The following is a 21,744-nucleotide window of genomic DNA, read 5'->3' as shown; positions in this document are numbered from 1 at the left end:
CTAGTGTGCTTGACAAGCATCAACACTGCAAACAGAAAAGCAGAAAGGGGAATACAGTATATGTTTAAATGCATCATGGTGTAAACATTTTGGAAGCAGAAGCTACAGAGATGAGAAAAATGAACATCTGAAACAGACTTTTTGTGGGAGAAGAAGGAAAGGCTACTTACCTGGCTTTTGGTTTGGCCAGACTTTAATTTGACCTGCTCTAGACAGAGATAGATTTATTCATTAAAGAAATACACAATGTCTCCATTATGATAAAAACAGATGTTTGCTTTATTGTATATCAACAGCAGCTTTTTGAGGACTTTGTGCTCTCAGATACTTCCATGGACCTTTGTATGGCTCTAGGGCACAAGCCATCTACCCTCAGTTGAAAGCAGTACAGCCCTGTTTCAAACCCTCTCATTAAAAAAAAGAAAAAAAAAAGATTATTCCTTAGCACCACAGGAGGGAGATAGGGACCAGAGGAATCCCAGAAATAAGTGTTACATATTGTGGACATTTGGAATCTGTGGCACTTGGCATTAAGTATAGAGATGTAACCATAGCTACCCCTGTGAACAGCCCAAATAAAATCACCTACTTCTGCATTTGAAATAGCCTCCCCTAACTTTCAGTGGTTCATATGGGGTTTGAAATAATCTCTATAACTATTATTTCTGACAGCCATTGGATAATTATGTGTCTCCCACTATGAAGAGTTCTTGGAGTCTGATTCATCCTTGAATCAGAATTGTTCTTTTAATCAGAGTGAGAATATGTACTTCTGGGTATTTTCTGGCTAACAATTCAGCCTCATCAGTCTCTCTGTAAGTTTTTATTCCAGCTGTTTGGAAAGACCTCTTTCTTCTCCACTAACCATGTACTCAAAGAACACAGAATTTCTCCTTGCAAATGCTCAATCATGTACTGTTACTTCAGGCAGACCAACCAAGTATCACTGAGGAAAACTGTTTTGAGAGGGAGATACTTATGACACTTTTAATGAGGCAGAGGTTCTTGTCTTCACATATCTTCTAAGTAGAAATGCAATAATAAAAGTAAAAAGGTAGATACTCTCATTAGACTGCTTTCTTTTGTAGGATGTTGATACTTATATGGCCTCAACAAGAAAAAGATCACATCTGAAAGTACACAGAAAGGGTATTAAACAGCTAGGAAGAGATCTAGAGAATAGACCTTAGATGGAGCAAGAACAAAAGAGAAAATTGGGGTAAGGAGCAATGCTTTCTTTTTTTTTTTTTTCTTTTTTCCCACAAATTTTCATAATTTTTTAAAGTAAGATCAGTTTGATCAAAGCAGACTTCACCAGTGCAAAACAGAATTGAATTCTAAAATAATCTGGAATTGCAGTGCCAGATACAGCACCTAATCACAGTTATGGTCTTCATAACTACAGGGATGAAATGAGACCCAAATTTCATATACAGTAAAATATCCTAGATGTTAAACATATTAGGTATGGCAGACCCCCAAAAGAATATGTTTACTAGCCAACTACTTCTTAGGACTAGCATCCTCAGAATGAAATCCAGTTCAAGTTCTGAAGTATATTGGTTGATTTCTCACCTTCGGAAAATAATTAAAAGGAAATGAAAAAAAAAATTGCACAGAAAAGAGGCAAATAAATCAGGGTTACTGCCCTCTCCTCTTCCTCTCTCACACCTTTTCCTTTTCTCATTATTTAGCCTGATCTCTTCTCCTACCAGCAACCATCCTGAACTTCAGAAATATAAATGTAGCATTCCAATAAGCATATAAAAAGTCCTAAAGATGATGGCTCAATCCCTGACACTGTGACAACCCTTGCACCTCTGGCATTTCTTCTCCCAGCCATCCCAGAAAATAATCATCATCATGGGGGAATTTGTTTGCTGGGTATCACTACTGAAGTTATAAATCTGATAGTCACAAAGTAACACAGATATCAGGTAAATCAAATGAAAATTTCATACTTCAGATAGTGAGAACTGTGATAAACTAGTTTCAGCTAGATATTGTTCTTTCTCTAGGTTTTGGGTTTTGTTGTTTGTTTCTTTCAATTTTTCCTTTAACCCAAACTTCTCCTTATGGGTTTATTTTGCTAGTTCTTCAGGTTTGGGGGCTTTCATCCTAAAAGCTGGACTTCATCTGTCAATTGGCACACAACTTGGAGAAAGATAGGTGTGCAGGAAACCAGCCTAAAGGCTTCAGGCTAATTTGATGACGCTATTGCTTCTGGGTGAGCCAGTCCTCTTCCCTCCTGATGAGCCCCTTGGGAGTCTCGGCAGCCCACTCAGTGCTCCTACCGATCTGGGGGAGCACTGACACATGCCACCGGCACACAGCACAAACCGTGGCTGACACAAGGTGCTGCTCATTTTGAGGGGCTCTCGAGGAAACCGCTGGTCTTTCCGGAGTCTATACAGCCTCAGCAGCCACAGGTCCCTTCTGGCAGCTCCAGGGAGGCTGCAGAAGTAGATAGACTTCAATATTTCCATTGCTTTTGGGAAGCCCAGGGTAGCGAGCCCGCTGCTGCTCTGCCTATGGGGCTGCTCTCCTCAGCCAGGGGCTGTGCTCAAATAAGGGCACGCTACCTCCCCAAACCGTCTGGCAGGTAGGAGAGAAAGTAGCAACACACACGGCTCTCGCTGTGGGTGAGTGGAGCTGATGCGAGGAGGGGTCAGCCATCACCTAGAGGGTCGGCGGCCCCTGACCCAGCAGCAGCCCTCGCCACCCCCCGACGCACAATCCCCGGTGCGTGTCACCGCCAGCCCTCGGCCGTCGGGAGGAGCGGAGTGAGGAGGCGCCCACCACCGGGGCGGGGCGGTGTCCGCCGGGGGACGCCAGAGCCGGGCTACAGCTGCGGGAGGGAGGGAGCGAGAGAGCGGCCGGTACCCAGCGCAGTGACATGGCTCAGAAATACGACGTGGTCGTGATCGGGGGCGGCATCTCAGGTGGGTCCGGGGGCACAGGGCGGCGGATGCTGTCAGCCCCTGGGGTGCCGAGCCCGAGTGGGATGGCGGAAGCAGGCGAGGCGCAGCCTGCTTGGGCGCCGTCGCCCTGCACCCTTCACAGCCGCCGGCCCGCCCGGCCACCCAGACGGGTTAAGCGGCGGTACCGGTGTGGCGGGGGAGAAGCTGCGCTGTCGCTCGCCTCATCCTCCTCGGCCTGAGAGGGAGGTGCGACCGCGTCCCGAGCGGCTCGTAAAGCTGGTGGAGTGGAGTCCCCGTAACTGGGGTTGAATGCCACATGGGGCAGGCAGTATTTTATTGGTTTTGATATTCTTACACTTCATCTGATGTCAATTAATATTAATTTTATTAATTTTTATTTAATCAAGGCTTAATGTTAATTTTATCCCTTATTCTTAATCTATTATTTCTTATTAAAGTAAATAAATTTTATTTAATTAATTTCCAATTTATTGCTTTTCATTTTTTTACTTTTCAATTTATCGATGTGTATTTTATTAATTTTAATATAATTTATTTTAATCCTATATTTCTTGGTTTGTTTTTATGATTTTATTATCTTTGTTTCATTATTTAATTATTTTTAATATTTTTATAAGTTGTAGATTATTATTTTTGCTATATTATTACCACATTACTATTTGATTTTTTACAATTATTTAGATTTTTTATTAGTTTATTAATATGTCCGTTTTTAATTTATTATCATTTATTTACTTTATTTTTTCTGGTTTTTTATATATGGAATGTATGGACAGCAGGCCTGTAAGGCATCTTGCACTGAGTAGCAATCTGCTGTTCTTAACCTAATCCTGGCTAGAGCACCTCTGTGTCTGCCCAGAGTCAATTTGTCTCATGTTTTGTTCTGAGATACATGTGCCCAATAAATTGTCTATGTGCAACAGTTTGGGGGTTTTTTTTTGTGCCTTTGACATGTCAAGCAGTTGCGTTTTGTTTTTTTAGTGTTGGGAGGTATGTAGTGTAATAACTCCTGTGCTGTGTGTTAATCTCAGTGCATCTGAAAGGTCTTTTCCAACCTAAATGATTCTATGATCCTGTACTGAGTATGCATACAGCCACAGATCCAAGTAGTATCTCTTGCCAAACTGCAAACAAATTACTCAAGATATGTGACAAAACATGATTTTATTAATCCTTTTTTTATATGGCTTTTAATTTTCAGTACTTATTTATATATATTTCTAGATGTCTGTTTAACTGTTATATTGAAGTGTGCAGTGTGCAGTTCAAATGAGGTACAAAATGCAGTGAACAAAATCATTGGCATTATTTCCTAAGGATGATTCTCTGATAACAAACTGCTGAATAATTATTGAATTCAAGTATGTTTATGCAGTTAGCAAAAATTAATGATCGTTTTTCTATGAAGCAAGGTCGATTCTGTTATGGTGAATTTTAATTTGTGCTGTGTTTTGCAATGAAAGTCAAGTATGAAAATTAACCAGTGGTAACTATCTAGTCATGCCTTCTTAGCAAAAATACTTCCAATGGCATGTTTTTATGCAGCAATAGTGCTACCCTCCCTATGTTGCATGAGTTGGAGTGAAGGAGTTAGTGTAACAGCTTTTAACATACCCTTATCTTTCATGGTTGCCATGGGAATATTTTCATGGCAGGTCTGCACAGCCCACGTGTTTTTCTGAAGCAGCAGTTAGAGCCGAGAAGCAGTGCTATACCATATTAAATCATGTGCTTCACTCTTTGCTACCTGCAGGCAGCAGCAAGTGGCGGGGGGGGGGGGAGTATAAGGAACCAGTTTTCTATTTACTTCCTTTTACACTAAATCCTCACCAAATCACTGGTTTCCTGCTGTTGCAACTTTTCTCCTAGCTGGAGAAAGCCAGGAGAGACCACAGACACTGAAAAAATTTACACAGATAAAAATTAGTATTGACTAAGCAGCTCTCTTCAGTCACTTTCACTACTTTGTACTGCTTCTGATTCACCTTTGTCTTCTGCCCACATACTTCTCTGTGAATCATTGACCTTGCAGCCAGGTGCTGAAGCTATAGTTATGTATCTCCTTGCTCAGATTGAAAACTCCTGCTGATGTGCCAAACTGCTGCAGAAATCTCTTCTCCTGTCCACTGGAGAATGAAGTACATGATTTTTAAAATGGGTCGCTCCTCAGAGACCAGGCTTGTTATTGCTCCAGATTTGACGATTATTCCTTCAGAAAGTCACTGGTTTTGAGCCTTTTGAGGTGCATCCAACCAAGACTCTATGATTACTGCCTTTAGGGGAGGAAGGCATCAGTTGGTGCACAGCTGTAAAACAGCAGAAAGTGCTCATAGCATTCAGGTGTGCTTGAGTTATGAGCTACAGCCATAAGCAAAGCAGGTAATTGCAGAAGAAATAAAGAGCTGCGGTGCTGATGTGAGCAAACATGTTGCAGAGATGTCACTTCGCTATTTCTTATTTAATTATTTAGGTTAATGCAAACTGTCTCTTTGCAGTGCTTTGACCCTCTTTGCCAGCGCTTCTGCCCATTTTTCACCCAGATTTAATTAGCATGGTCTAAAATTTTAGGAGTAAGAAAACCTGATAATGGAATAGCAGTGCAGAGACCTTCACAACCCTGAGAATCACTGTTCTACTCTGAAGGGACTGATGTTGTATCTGAAGATACCACTGCCTTTGCTGCATCATTTTCAGTGTCCTTTAATACAGGTTTGTTGAAAAGCAAAGAATAAAACTGAGGAACTGGCTAATTTAAGTGTTCTGTAATGAAAATCTACTCTAGTTTAGTCTTCATTAATTTCTTTCAAGCATTAAAAAAATGGTCTGTGTCTTCTCTGAAGATCTCAGATCATCTCAACAGACCTGATAAACTCTGAGGAACAAGGAGAATTTACTAAGGAGTAGATTCTGTTGTATGAGTAAAACATTTTCTGAAGTCCTTGAAATTTTTGTGAATAGTGTAGATTAAAATGAAATACATTAAAAGAAAAATTTCCTAACTTAAAAATGCATGTGTGAAAACACTGTGTTGCATGCCTGGTATTAAAGATTGTTTAGATCAGAAGCATAAAATGGCCTTATGGAGCTGGAACTTGCATTGTGACAGGTTCTTCTGTTGGCTCAGAGCTAACCCTTTTTCTTTGAAAGGCTCCTCAAGCAAGAGGGTGGAAACAACTGTAGGAAAACTATGAGGTTATGTCATCAAATTTGCTTATAATCTTAATTGAGACATCAGTGACAGAAATTTTCTTAAAATCAAATTCTGGAATCTGTTCAGAGGTTTCATTTAAATACTTCCTCCATTTGTTTTCAAAAGTGCCTTCCGGTCCCTGCTTTTGCTATGGGGACCTGTTTCCTTTTTTTTGTTTTTAAAGAAGTTACCAGATTTCATCCTAATGCTAACAACACTCCTATCTGAGAAAATGCTGCCCTTAAATTCCTGGTGCACAGATTTTACAATCAAAGTGAGGTTAATTGATTTTTTTTTTCCTTAATCTGAAAGGTGAAGCCTTTTCTTAATTATGGTGAACCAAAACCTACTTTAATATTTCAATAGAAATATTTTATCTATATCTAATATTTAGATACCTATTCTTCCATTACTGAGATACCACTACACTCTCTAGTCTTCTTCTTACGCCTTGCTTTCTATTTATATGGTGTTCTAATACTCTGTGTAATTACATCAGCTCTCACTGCATCTGTGAGCCATTTTCAAATTACTTTAAAAGAAACAAAACAAAATCACAAAACAGATCAGGGGCTCTGTGGCCTATTATCTGAATATTTTCCATTTGTTTTAAAATAGACTGAAACTGAGGGCAAAATTGTTTTTCAAAACAAAAGTAAGGGATGTTGTAAGTAGAAGTATACATGAGACTCATAACCTCCACTAGTTACTTGTTTCTCTTTGCTTTCCAATAGTAATTTACTATGCTATAGTACTCCTAATTTGAAAAGATAGTTTGCTAGACAAGCCACTGTTTTTGGAGTCCTATATTAGACAACCATTTGGAGAGGAAAAAAAATCCCGGACCAAAACAAAATGTGGCATGAATGTAATAGCTATTCATAATGAAGTGGAATGGATCCATCTGTGGGAGTACTATGACCCTCACCAGCAATTTATTTCACCCTCTCTGGGATGCATGCTGGCAAAGGGAGTCCATGTCCCCACCAGTTGACATGATGAAGCTCTTAATTCACATTCTTGGTCATCTGTCTCTATATCTGCCATCAGGGGGTACTTCCTTTTGTATTCAAGTACTGTCATAGCTACTGCAAAGGAGTCTGAGGTAGTTTGGTGAAGCCTGCTGTTTGACTTCTAGGTATTTTGCAAAACCACTTGGCAATTCACAGTAAACAGGACAGAATGTAAACAGCTGCATAATGCTGTGAAATATTTTGGTAGCCTAGGCAGCAAGGACAGTACTTGCAGTTCACTGGCTGATTCACTGATTGTGATTCACTCCTAATTGGTCTGAAAGTTGATTTGCTAAGAAGCTTTTCAGTCTACCTGCAGGAGCCATCCCATCTCCCAAGGCTCAGAGAAATGCGTCATTAAAGAAAGCTTTTACATTAGCTTATTTAACCATTATGGAAGGGTGGTATTAGAGAAAGTTCATTCAGTCTGTTCAACAAAACGTGAAACCCCCCCTGGAAAGAGCAGAAAAGGTAAGTTAGGGTGCCAAAACTTTGGGCAAGGGATTCCTTAGTGTTATGGAAATAACTGATGGAGAATCCAAGTTTCTGCGTAGAAGCTGATGTCAGGGCTACAAACTGCACAGACCACAGGGTTATATCCTGTATTGATGAATTGCATTATTTTTTTAATTTTTTTGTTTTTAACAAACAAGATTAAACACAGAAGAGGATGAAAATTCTTTGTAAGGAAGTTCAGTGCATTGTTTACTTGGGCAACCACCTGCAGTGGTGCTTTTAGTTTGTTAGACCTTTCAGTCTAAACTAGCACTTGACTAGAACCTAATCACGCTGCTTATGGTGGAAGGTAGTCATCTGCATTAATGTATTGGTTTGGATCACATGTGTACCTTGAGTAAATCTCCTGATTTACGCTACTTACTGTGGTGTGCACCAAAGAGCAGGATCAGAGCATATGCGTTGGACAACTTTTTGCATGAGACTGGAAGTTAAGAGATGGTCTAGGAACTCACCTTTTGAGCCTGTAAGACCATGCAAGACCTTGTCTGAAATAAAGCCCCTTTCATGGATATAGTAGGGATACTGAGTATTCAGGGTAGAACTGTTACACTTATCAGTTCTGCTCTTCCGCACTATTTGCTAACACAGACACTACAAATTTTCTGTCTTGGGAAACTTTTAGTTTTGTGGATCAAAAGTAGTAATGTAGAAAGAGTAAGCATTTCAATTCTGTGCTCTTCCTTCATGAAGACACAGTTCAAAATAATTTACTTGGTCATCCTGACCACAGATACGCACCTGTGTCCTCTACATCTTCTTGCCTGCTTTTTTCTTTTCTTTATTTTTCTTGTAACATCAAGAGATAGCCAAGAAATCACATTACGTGCACTGGCGAATTTTGTTTTGCTCATATTACTCCTCAGCAGCATCAAGTACAGGGATAATTTTAAAGGCACATAATGCAGCATGCTTCCCTTGCTGTAGCAAGTGACTGAAGTGCCAGTCTCCAGCAAACAGTAAAATGTCAGTCACCACAGTGATATGAGTCTGGGTCAAAAGCTGGTGTCCACAGTCCAGAGGCTGGCCCACTGATTTGGCTTCATCCTTGGAGCATCCAGGCTGTCCAACAGGATCTCAGGAGTACATCAGGACTTAAGGACAACTGATGAATGGACATAGTCTTATCAAAAGGTGGAGAACTGTGGCAAGAAACTAAGCAAGCATGTTTGTACTGCCTAATTAGCCCACACTGCTCAGGCTGCCTTACACAGCCCTGATAGTCCCAGAGGTAAACTTCCAGCGCTGCTTGTAGTATCATAAACTAACAAAGAGTTTGCTTTATGTTTACATATCTCGCATGGCAGCTAATGACAATAAATAAGGTCTTATACATAATTTAGTCAATTGAGAAGGCTTTTCTTCTTCAGAAGTTACTGTTCTGTATGTAAAATATCTGGGTGCTGCTGGCACATTTCCCTCTGGCACAGCTTCATTCTTTGTAGCACAGGGGACAACTGTGGCTAAGTAATTCTGTTATTTGAAGATAAAAAGCCATATTCTCAATGCCCTTTCCCAGAAGAGAGTGGCTTGCCTCTGTGTTTTTTCTCAGTTCTATAGCAGCTACTTCACAGAGTGCTCTGATACAATGGTGAAGTTTACCGTGCTTATAAAAATTTGCTGAGCAATGCCATAGTGGATTGTAGACCTTCTTTTGGTTTTCCTTTACAGAGGATGTGTCTTGGTGCTATTAGAGCTCTCAGATATGTTTCTTAAATCAGTCATCAGCCATAGAATCGCACAATAGTTTGGGTTAGGTGGCAGCTTTAAAGATTGTATAGTCCAATTCTCTTCTAATGAGCAGGGACATCTTCAACTAGATCAGATTACTCAGAGCCCCATCTAGCCTGACCTTGAATGCTTCCAGGGATGGGGCATTTATCACTTCTCTGAGCAACCTGTGCTAGTGTTTCACCATCCTCATTGTAAAGAATTTCTTCTCTATAGCAAGTCTAAGTCTACCCTCTTTTAGTTTAAAACATTACCCCTTGTTCAGTCATAACATGCCTCACTAAAGTATTTGTCCTCATCTTCCAGTACCTAAAACTCCCTTTACATACTGGAAGGCTGCTATGAGGTCTTCCCAGAGCCTTCTCCAGACTAAACAGCTTGTTCTTGTAGGTGTTCCATCCCTCTGATGATATTTGTGGTCTTCCTCTGTACTCACTCCAACATGTCCATGTCTTTCCAATGCTGAGGGCTCCAGAGCTTCAGCTGGGCTTCAGTCCTTGAGGAAATTCCATTAATCTCATTACAGTTTAAATAGTTTATTTTTTATGCAGCCATTTTTGAACTTAACATGATTTTCCTTCTGGGCTGATAAGCTGTTTCATCTCTGTAAACATAAGTCAGATATAAAGGTTCCTGCTGCCTTGTGAGATGTTTTAAAAAGATGTGATTTTTCATCTAATTAGCTGGCTTTATTTCCTTATGGACTGATTTGTGTTCAAGGTTTATAATTTTGTAACGTTACATGATCCTCGTTTAAAGGTTTTTTTGCTGATTTCTGTGGTCAATGAGAGTACATGACACCATGCTGGTATTTGAAACAATTTCTAGCATCCTTTTAAATAAGGTACCCATGCACTTGTATTTTGTGCAGCCTTTTCTGTCAGACAGTTTTTTGTTTGAACAGCTTGCTTACCAGTAATGTCAGTGTGAAGTACCACAGAAACTCTGCTCACTCCACAAACTGTTACTATGACCATAAGACAAAGTAGTGTAGTCTAGAAGATTTGAGACTTTGTGAGCTATTTCTGATAACTGGTGTAAATGGCACAATACATCATAGATGTGCTAATTTTTAACACTGACTTAACACTGAAGAGTCTGGCTATGATTCATTAGAGCTTCTGGTATCTTGCAGTTACAAGGCTTAGGTTATGGTGATGACCACTGTTCAACACTTCATGTTTCAGTCGGTTGAAGAATTCCATAAAGTTTTAATTAATTCGAAACCTGTTCATATTACAAATACTACTTTGTACTGTTCGACTTCTTCACATTTTTCAGTTGCTACCATATAGCTCAGTTGGGTTTGGGGGAGAAGGGGTAGAGGAAAGGTGCCTTTTAGCCTCTTGCCTCCCAGCCAGTTTGTCTTTATTTTGGTGGTATAATTCATACGTGAAGCATTGAACACAGTCTGTTTGGTTGACTGCACATGGCAACAGCTGATCAAACAGCCGCTGCATACTATGCATCATGGTTTCCTGGATAGCTTGCATATAAACTTGCAAACTATATTGCTAGAGTGATAGATCTGTGTTTGAACATATTAAATACTGGAGCAAGACACCTCTTTTGTTCCAATATGAGTTATTTTTTATAAGGCTAGTTTAGCCAGAGTCTGAATCAGTGAGTTATATTAAATAGTGAGCACAAATGAGAAAAGGAAAGAATGTAAATTGCTTTCTTAGATACTTCTCTCTTCCTCACCTTTTTTCTTTTCCCCATGGATTTGATCAGAATGGTATAAATCTAACAGTAGTATTTTTTCTTCCTTTATACTAACCTTTTTATGAGCTGTCTGGCTGAGGCTTTCCCTGCCTGCATTTAGAGATGGAGGGAAGACAGGCACTTGAAAATCTTTTTGTTTAGTTGTTCCCTTTTGGGCTTCTCTGGATGACACCTGTGTTCTCAGCCTTTGGTATCTCAGCCAGGGAATGGTTCATCAAGAGATGAAGTGGGCTTTCAGCAAAGAACTGGCTGACGTGAGACATGATTATACAGGATGCTGGAAAGTAGTAGCATTCATCTTCATTTTTCAGGTGCTCAAATAGATAAAATGTTCACAAATCCCTGTAAGCTTTACACACCAGTAGTGTCTAGCCTGTGTGTGCATGTGTGTGTACACTTACCTTCTTGTATATATGTGTGCTATGATGACGATAGGAATTTCCAGAGAGTCACTGGGACATAGCTTGTTGGGTATTTGGAAATTACACCGAGATAGGCTCAATGTAACTGGGTGAAAATAGTTCAAGGAGAACATGAAACAAAATGGATACACATGGAAAGGGGGCATAGTGCCTCTGCTGATGGCTTTGCTAGCTGCTGTGAGAAGTGACCTTCTCTGGATGGATGCCTGTGAGTCGCCAGATACTGAGAAATCTGGGAAATTACATGTCACTCTTCAGCGTCAAGATTTGAGAATGATAGTCTGTTTATTTTTTTAAGTTCACGTCTGCTACTTGATCATGTATTTTGAGCATTTACTTTTCTCAGGGGTCTAAAAATAATAATAAAAAAGCCCTTTGCTTGAGAACAGGAAAATTTAGCAAAGCAGATAAGTATTTCTCTTTTGAGGCAACTGTTGCATAATATTGCAAAGTTTTCCAGATGTAGCTTAGCCTTTTTTTTTCCCACACTGCTGTGTATGGAAGGCAAAACTCTTCTTCAGGCTGGCTTTTTAGTTATTTGTATATCTCTACATAATAACAGTCCTTAGAAGGATACTTTTAGTAAACTATCCCTATAGTGCCTCAGCCAGTTCATTATGCTAAGCTTTGTTTATTCCAATGGTATGATATGCTTGTTGTAGTGCTACCTTGTCTTTCAGTTCTCTTTATCTCCTTTCTTTCTTCCTTCTGTCATATTTAGAGGCAGCCTAGGTTGTAAATGGCAGAAAGGGATGATCTAAAGCAAAGGAGGGGCACAGACTGAAAGTGTGGGGATAATACTGGAGTAGAGATTATAACTAGAATAGTGCAATTAACTTTAACTTGTTAATATATCATAGAGCTATAACATGTGTTGTTGGGATTTTTGTGTGGCTGGTTTGTTTGTTTTGGTTTGGTACGGTATGGTTTGTCAGGAGACAAACAGACTTCTGAATTTTCTTGTCAAAGTGTGAGATGGGCACTGAATGGGTATACCACTCTATGTGTAAGACATGACAAGTCCTTAAAAAGAACAGAATACAGAGTTAATGATTGATACTAGAAATACTCATCCTTTGAAATACTGGAGTGCCCAGATTTATTAATCTAAAATTTCACTGGGCACTTCAAGTGTAAAAATGCAATGGAAACTAACGGGAAGTCATGGGCAAGGGCAGAAATGCTGTTGATTCAACATTTGATCCTGGGTGCCACCACACTGAAGGTGCTGGGTTTCCATCTGAACACAAGAAACTGTTCTCCTGCCATGCTTGCCAGGGCTTGAGTTTAAGGTACCATTACTTCAATGGTTTCACTTATAACTGGCTAGGCTCTATGTCATTGAACCAGGTGTGATGCCTGGGACAAATGTAGGCTTTGTTTGTAATGTTAGTTTTAAGAATTCTGCTTACTAAAAACTGCTCCCTGCACTGTGGATGAATTGTCTAGGGGCACTGCCAGAGAGAAGAAATTACACACAGAAAGCTGGGACTAGAGTTTATGCTCGAGTAAAGTCACTTTAGCTTGTGGACACAGTCTTAGTGACCTCAGTGACAAGGTTACAGAATCAGCACCACCACCCCTTCCCCCATGGTCAAAATACTTGCATCAAGAAAGAGTTGCTTTGATAACCTTTCACTGTACTGTTCAGCACATGAAAGTAAGACATTGAGAATAACCAAGAGTGACAATTTAGACAAGAAAATACATTGCCTTGCCTTGGCTAGACAATTAAATACTAACAGAAATAAATCATATTTGCTCGTGTAGTACCATATTCTAGGCAGAAATGGTTTGTCCTTTGTAGAAATACTGTAAGTAAATGTACCTTTAAGCAGATAGGCAGATGGGTATGTCATATTTTGATCCTTGGAGCTTCTGAAACTAATTTCATTATTTTATGATTTTTTAAGTTCTCTAATGTTGGAGGTGAGTGATAGTTTGCATTCATTGCTACATGGTGATACAGCTTAGGAAGAGGGAGTCTCTTCCCCCATGGTCAAAATACTTGCATCAAGAAAGAGTTGCTTTGATAACCTTTCACTGTACTGTTCAGCACATGAAAGTAAGACATTGAGAATAACCAAGAGTGACAATTTAGAGACCCAGCTCTACCATGTTTTTAGGTTCTGAACTATATTTTTGTCTTTGTTCCATGAGATTGGGTCAGATTAGATGTACCTTTGTAACGGTGGCCCAAATTATTGAAGTTAAAAGATTACCTTCACCCTGAAAGCATATGGCTGTAGGTGAAGGGCCAAATTAATAAAAAATATTGGTGGTTTTTCACTATCTTGTTCTTACAGTCCTTTGCTTTTAAAAAGTATTGTCACCTAGACAACTCTTGGAGCAGTCTTGATGCTGTGTGCCTTGTTTTGCAGAGGACTAAGAAAGCAATGAAGCAGGAATACTAACTATTATTCATGTTCACTATTTTTTATAGCAGTGTGCCAGCCTGATGTGAACAGAGTTTCAGGCAGTTAGCTATCTCTGTTGTAGTTCTCCCTTTGTAACTCTGAGCATGTCTCTTCAATTTATAAATAAAAACATAAATTTAGAAATTTATTTTTCTTCAAAGCAAAATCCCTTGACCTTTCCATAATATGAAGTTACAAAAAATGCTTGTACTACCTTAACTCACCCAGACCCTGAGCAAATGTTGATATTGGTTTTTTGTTGTTTTCATTTTTATTTTGTTTACAGTCCTCATCTATAATGTCTTACAGGCATTACTGTCTTAAGCCATTATTTCAATTAAAATGACTTAGCTAGCTAATGATGAGTGACGAAGGTAAAGGTGACCAGTGCCCGGTTCAGTCTCTCAGTGGCAGAGCAGTAATCAGATTGTGTTCATTAGAGCAATGCAAACAAAACCAGTGCTATTAAATTGCAGTTTCTAACACAGCAATGTAATAAAGAAACCATGGAAGACTTGAAGAAGAAAACCCACTGGTGCAAAATAGCCACTTAGCTGCAAGACAGTAACATGTCTTTTCTCGGGTTCTGTCCTCCATCCCTTCAGTATTGCAACAGTAAGCAAGCAGTATTACACTAACAGCATTGAACTAACCAGATGGTTTTGATATCTCTTAAAATGAGGTCAGGGAACACTGAGTATAAACAAGAAGGGTTTTTATTTGAATTTTAAAGTAATTTGGTGTAAGCAACATCAATCAGGATTCTTTTATTAACTTTAGCTAATTATTAGATGCTAGGAACTTATCCAGAGAATATTCCTGGCTAAAGGAGAGTTTTTTTCTGCTTCTCTTACAGCTTGGGACATATTCCTCTTTATTTCTTCCTCTTTCTTTGGGTCAAACAATGCAACTGTGTTGACCACTAACAAAGGGGTTTTCCTCAAAAGTTCTGTAGTGTTAAGACAGATGGGTTTTGTTTCACTAGGAACAAGAGTTTGGCCAAGCTCATTTATTTGCTCTATGCATTTTGTATGTATTTCTAAGCATCAGAGGTGGTAGGTAAGGGTTACTGTATGAAGGCATCTAATAGTGGGGGAAGTTGTTTCACATGTGATTCCACAGCAACACAGCTTCTGTAACTTTTTGTAGTTTTAGACCAATTTACTGTTATTTTTGGAGGTTTTTTAACATTTCTGCTACTTCAGGCTATGTGAGTTTTGTGAGACTCATCACTTTCTTTAAGAAATTAAATTCCCGATCCCTCTGGTCAAAATGAGACTAAGATCAAGGAGAATCTTGTGATTTCTAAAGTAACATCTTCAAGACATTAAATGTCCATGGGCAAAGGTGGTCTGACTAATATTCTTGAGTGCTTACGTTAAGAAATACTTGTTTTCATTTACCTTAGTGACCCTGAATGTAACCGTTACTTGTTTGCATATAAAGAATTAGCGTATGTTTCCTTTTTTTGTGCATCAGTCTTGTGAAACACTTTTACATGCCACAGTTTCTCCATTAATGCCAGGGCAGAGGACTGTGCTTGTTCTGCAGGCTAAAGCATATGACATTTCCAAAGTTCATTTTGTGATGGATCCTCATGTTGAGCTTGTGCTATGGCTGTTTACTGCCCTGGACCCCATTGATGTGCTCAGGCTCAGACTCCAGTGCTGCAGGCTGTTCTACTCACTGCTCAGGGCAGAGAAGCACCTGCTACCTGATGTCTCTGCGGACAGGATTTAGATGTGGATGAACAGGTTGAGAGCAAGGAAAAAGTCCTGAAGAAGCTTGTCAGTTTTGGCTTCATTTACAAGGTATAGTGCAGCGGCCATTTCTCACACAGACATTGCTGAGTACATGGAGGATGACTGGCAGTGCAGCTACTGCTCTTGCAAATACACTGGGAAAACAAGGTGTTAGCTCCTGCTTGCACACATGATATCAAGAGGGATGCTGTCAGCAGTTAACCGAGCCAGTACAGAGCTTGTTCACACCTGAACATTCAAGTTGTGAAGGCACAACAAAAGTAAAAATCAGTTCTGTACCTCTTTTAAGGGTTGGATATTTCTAATGTACATGTATAGCCAATGTCTGTATGCAGAGCCTCACTGGCTGGCATCTGTTACAAACACTAAAACTCCCCTGGGAAGTACTTTGTAAACATCTCTTTAGTGTAAAAATAAATAAATAAAGAGGAGGAGAAATAAGTACCATCAAATTTCATGCATTTAAGGAAGTCCAGGTGTGAGACATGTAAGTTCTGCAATAAAACCTGCAAGTTAGTACGGTATGATGGAGGCCTTTCCTCTAGTTCAACATGAAATTTTAGTTGGGGAGAAAAGAATTTAAGGTTATAAAGTGAACAATTTTTTGACAGCCATCTTAGAAGATGTTAAATGAATGCCAGTAGCTTAGAGGTTCTTTCTTTGCTCCCTACATGTATTAGAATTTAGAATTTGTAGATGATTTTTATGATTTCATATATAAGAGAATTTTTCTTTTGTTCTTAAAAGGGAGGTAATAAATATGGGGGAACATGATAAAGTAATGAATAATACAGAGAAATTACATCGGAACCGAGGGAATTCTAGATAATTGCCATCCAGAGAATGACAGAAATATCCTTGGAAAAAACAAACAAACATAAAAGGCAAACCTAGATGGAAGAAGACACAAGTATTGTTTAGACAAGTATCAAAGGTCCAACTTCCAATTGTGTCCTTCCTAGAGGAATCTTTGTGGAAATGCGAAGGTTAAAAAGATATCTCAGTATATTTGCTGATTCCAGGCAGAATCAGACTGGTGTTGAAAAATTCTCAATCAGCTTTTAAAAAATCTATTTTAAAATGGTTTTTTAGATAGTCAGATGTGTTTGGTTGGAAGGCTTCACTGTAGCAGGGAGTCAGATGAGAAACGTGACTCATCACATTTGTCAACCCAAATGCGAGTTTTGATTCTGTTCTAGCACAGAAATTTAAGATTTTTCTCTTAAAAAATATTAAAAAATACGAATTGTTTGTTCTCTTACTACAAGAAAGCTGTTAGGAATTGAGGTTACAATGAAGGTATTTAATCAAATGATACAATTTAGGATGTTTAGCAGGTACAGAGATACCAAACAAGAAAGAAGTAAGTTGGAACTGAAGGTGAAATCATTATTGTAATTATTACATATAGGTAAGATTTGTGTGAATGCAGAATGCTGCATGATGAAAAACTGACTTTCGTGGCTTGAACTTGCATTATAAAATTTTGGGGTAGGCAATCTCTCACCAGCATCTGTGAGTGGCTGCGGCTGAGTACCGGGTTACCATGGTAACAGATGAAGTCTTGCCTGGTTAAACATCCTCTAAGCACAATGGTATTTTCACTCTAGGGCTTTAAATAAGACTTATCATTTTTGCTTCTTTGTTTGCATCAATTATCTGACTGTATATATATATATATATATATATATATATGATGTATCAGCTTGAAGAAGGCTGACGAACAGTGGAAACTAGACCCAATTACTGTCCTCTGCAAAGTGGTGGCAAAAGTGATTGAGCCCCTATATTTCTGTTTAAATGGTCTTGGGAAGGAAGGGAAAGTGCCACTTGGTGACAAAACATTGGGTACAGGGAATATGCAGTAGTTATGTTTTTTGAGTGAATTTCATATTTCAATGTGACTTCTCACTTGTGAGGAATGGGACAATATTAAAGATATACCTTTTGGTAAATTATGTGAAAAGAGTGAGAGGTAAGCCTGTGGCAATGCTGAAATGTGAAACTTATGAAGGGTTAAACCTCTCAAGAGGAGATCTTTCATCATGTATGAAAGATTTTTTCAGGCTTTGCTTCGCAGGCTTTGTGCATGCTCTGTGCGTGACAATTGTAGTATTAAGTAGAGAGAGGCCAGTCTGACCTTTGCCAAAAGGAAAGAGGTTGTGATTTGTAAGAGTTTCTTGCAGCAGTGTTTCATTTCTGAAAAGCAAACCTCAATGTAGAGCCCCAGTATTCATGTGCTAGTAATAATTACCATTTTAATATGTTTTTGTTACTGTTCCTGATGCCTTGTATGTCCTTTTACCACTTCGGCTTGAGGTCTCCCTCGACAGCATCCAGTTGTCTGTCAGTGTTTATCCAAGAGCCCATCTGGGGTCTTGAGTCCAGCTCTGGGGAACAGGTACAGGGTGATGTGACAGTACTGTGATTCCAAATGTGTGAGATACCAAAACTAGCAACATTCCCACCTGTCCATATTGCACTGTAATGTGGTAACTGTGACCATAGTCTTGCCTTATCCTGTACTGTGTATGCTTTGAGACATAATCTGGTCCTTCGCTGTGCCATTTGACCCTATTGGGCCTCTGCCTTCCCTTAAGCCACATTTTTCTCCAGTTACATGTTTGTGATGAAGGAGAGGAGGAGCTAGAGATTGTATTCCCCATCTTCGTCAGCAATTATCTGTGTAATTTCTCCAGAAAACTGTATACAAGAACAGAGCTATCATGTAGGTGAGAGAAGGAGGTGGACCATCAGCCCTTGAAAAGAAATGGTCAGGTGGTGCTTAGGTTGGGAACCCTCTAGACTGCAACTTTCACTATGGAATCATGCTCCAAGGACACATCCCTCTGCCTACAGGTCTGATCTGCTAGAGAATTGGCATAAGGCAGCGAGATATTAATGAACCTGATCCTCCCCTCAACACTTGGTAGGATTTTTATGTATTTGTGTTAGAAAAGAGGAAACTGTTATCCATCTCTAACAGGTACATCTGCGAATCTTTGGGATGGGGTTGCAGGGTGGGGGAAGGTGACAGTAGGGGGTAAATAGTAGGTAGATGCAATAAGGTGGATGAAATGTACATAAGGAAACAAGGAGATGTATCTGGGCTTACCACTGAGCATCAGCTGCTTTTCATCTGAGTCTAGTTATCCTTTCACAAGCTTCTCTGTTTATTCAGCTCCTGGGAATAAACTGCCTTTGTTCCCAGCTGTACTGAAATGTTTATTCATTAGATTTTAATAAAGAAAGTCAAATCTCATATTCCTTAATCAGTGTTGGTAACTGAATACTGTTAATTGATTAGTCAGTATCTGTTAGCATGGTAAGCCAATGGAAACCTGAGGTGACAACAGCTTTCAGATTATGTACTCCTTCTGTAATTTATTAATAACTACTATCGATCCTCTCCCAGCTGATGAAATATTTGGCTTTTAAAAAGAGAAACTTCTTTCTTTTTTTTCTTTTAATTTTCCTTTAACTGGTAAGCTGTTTTGTTGTCTATTTTTCTTTCAGGAGCTCATCTCTTTTTGCAGGTTGTTTGCAGGGATGGTCTGTGTTTGTGTAACATAACTGTTTGATGTATCTTTTCCTTCCTTGGTATCTTCAAATATTTGTGAGTGTAGTCAAGGCCACTGATCCAGCCAGATGTTTTTGCAATGTAACTTCCTTAATCAGGACCTCTGTCAGTGTCACCACTGGTTTTCTCACTAACACTTATGAAAACCCAGGAGAAATAAACCCATGAAGCTAGAAATAAAATCAGGACAGTTGACCTTTTAATGGAAACATCTGCTAGACCTCGTTCTTCTACTCCCGAGTCACTAGCTGCTACAGAACATCCTGGTCATCACCTTTAGTAGCTCTCATTAATACTCTTCCTCTATCTCAGGCTGCTATTTTTTCTTCATTATCATTTCATTCAGTCCTGCCATGCTAGCTTTGGCCATCTGATTTCCTTGCCAGCACTTTTGCTATTTCTTCCATGGCTGCCTTATGCTTGGAACAATCTACTTGGACAGCTCCTTCTCAAAAACTACATGTACTAGGACACAGAATGGAAGCTGATTGCCTTCTCATAGTGACTAGGCAGAGAGCCAGAAAGGATAGCTAAGTTATGATTGTGAGTGTGGCTTCTAGCCTGGCTTGTGCTGAACTGTATTCAACACATCCTATCAGTCCAAGAGGATGTTGCAGCTCCCTAGAATATAACTTTTGTCATCCCAACAGAAAATCACTCACATGTGGCCAAAGTAAGAACCCCAGTTTATACAAATCTCAGTTTGTGTTTTGAAGTAAAAGGCAGAGATGCGCTTAAGAAGTTGAGAGGTTGCATACTGTATTCCCTCCATGTTGTGCATCCTTTCTAGTTCCCTTCATTCCAGTAGTGTCTTGACACACTTGCTGCAGTACCTGATGATATTTTCCTCTGCAATTATGGGGATTTATGGCATGAGAACTAAAATGAGATGTTCCCTCCTACATTCCCATTGTTCCCTCTCTTGGTGTCTCAGCTTCAAGAATTGTAAGATGGAGATAAAAGCGTATGAAGAAAATGGTTGAGGAATGAAATTTTTGAGGTAGACTTACTCATACATAAGTGCCTATTATGTCTCTTCTGAATCAGACCATGTGCTCTTCAGGAGAAGAAACCTGTGAACTGACTGTGTGGGATCTTTGCTAATGTGCATCAAAATATTCAGAGCTGGAAAGCAAACACATATAGCAAGCTTCAGGAAAACTTTTGAAATTTAGGACAGTCCTAATAAAACTCCACTTCTTCCTTTTTTGTTTGAGTTATAAAAGATGATGTGCTGATGTTAGAAAACAGGAAGTTAAGAAAGAAAAAATGCAGCCAAATTCTCACCTGGCTGAAGAACTATCATAAGTGCTGATGTATGCAGCAGAAAAACTGAGTATGTGGTGTAAAATGTGCTCAACACATGTAAAATTTGACCACATTTTTTTTTATTATATGACTTCAGTTCCATTTCATGATTATTGTTTTGGTTTGGTTTGGTTTGGGGTTTGGAGTGTTGGTTTTCTTTGTTTGTTTTTTTTTTGTTGTTGTTGTTTTGTTTTTTTGGTGGGTTGTTTTTTGTTTGGGTTTTTTGGTTTTTTGTTTTTTTTTGGTTATTCCATCTTCATCTCACCCCCTGGCAAAGTGTTTGAATGAAATATTCAGGATTTGGATGGGCAGTTGTGTGAGTTTACATGTAAAGTCACAAAAGCCATGGGTGCGTGTACAGAAGTATCGTCTAATTGTTTTTCTTTTATCTTTTAGGTCTCTCAGCAGCCAAACTGCTGACTGAGTCAGGCTTGAATGTGGTGTTGCTGGAAGCCAATGATAGGGTTGGTGGAAGAACTTTCACTGTAAGGGTAATTATCTCCAAACCCATTTATATTACATATGCGTACATATAGTATATATCATATGTGCATATAGTATACACATAAATGATGTATATATATATATGTATACTATAGTATAGTATATGAGTAGTGTACATAAATGTATTTGTCTTTACAGCTAGAGCACCTACTTGAGGGGAAATTTCTAGAGCACTAGCAGGTGGGAAATTTACTGATGTTGTCCCAGCAAGAGTAGGGAAAGACTGGCATGATGATGGGTACAGAATACTTCCATGTCATCTGCAGGCTCTGGAGTCATCAGTTCTTTCCTCTGGGAAAGAGAACATTATTAGCTACGTTTCAATATAATTTGCCAGAGAGAGGCACTGGAGAAATCTCTATGAAAGAAACACCCTTAAGGCCAACCATGCCATGAAGAGCCTTCAGCAAAACCGTAATAAGCAATGTGAGGCATCATGTAGGCTAAAGGAATAGCAAGGGTGGCTGGGAACTAGTACCAGCATGACTTCCTTCACTTCTTTACTTTCTGCCCTATCTTTACCTAGGAGACCCACTTCCTCTGCTCTTTAGAATATCTTACCTGTGCTACTTCCTGGTACAGTCTGTTTTGAACGAGTTGTTGCTGTGATGTCTGAGTAGGAGCTGCTCAGAT

General features: G+C 39.3%; 1 protein-coding gene across 1 annotated transcript in view; it reads left to right on the top strand.

Moving 5' to 3' along the window:
- The first annotated feature begins 2,838 nt into the window (after positions 1–2,838).
- LOC101871866 (amine oxidase [flavin-containing]) overlaps positions 2,839–21,744 on the top strand; it is a 53,762-nt gene continuing 34,856 nt past the window's right edge. The window contains exons 1-2 of the mRNA XM_031051422.2: positions 2,839–2,942; positions 21,004–21,098. Of these exons, the coding sequence (XP_030907282.2) occupies positions 2,897–2,942; positions 21,004–21,098 (141 nt within the window). The 5' untranslated portion in view covers positions 2,839–2,896. The remainder of the gene's footprint in view (positions 2,943–21,003; positions 21,099–21,744) is intronic.

This window comes from Melopsittacus undulatus, chromosome 2 (genome assembly GCF_012275295.1).
Source record: "Melopsittacus undulatus isolate bMelUnd1 chromosome 2, bMelUnd1.mat.Z, whole genome shotgun sequence".
Classification (NCBI taxonomy): domain Eukaryota; kingdom Metazoa; phylum Chordata; class Aves; order Psittaciformes; family Psittaculidae; genus Melopsittacus; species Melopsittacus undulatus.
This window is presented reverse-complemented; position numbering and strand designations above follow the sequence as displayed.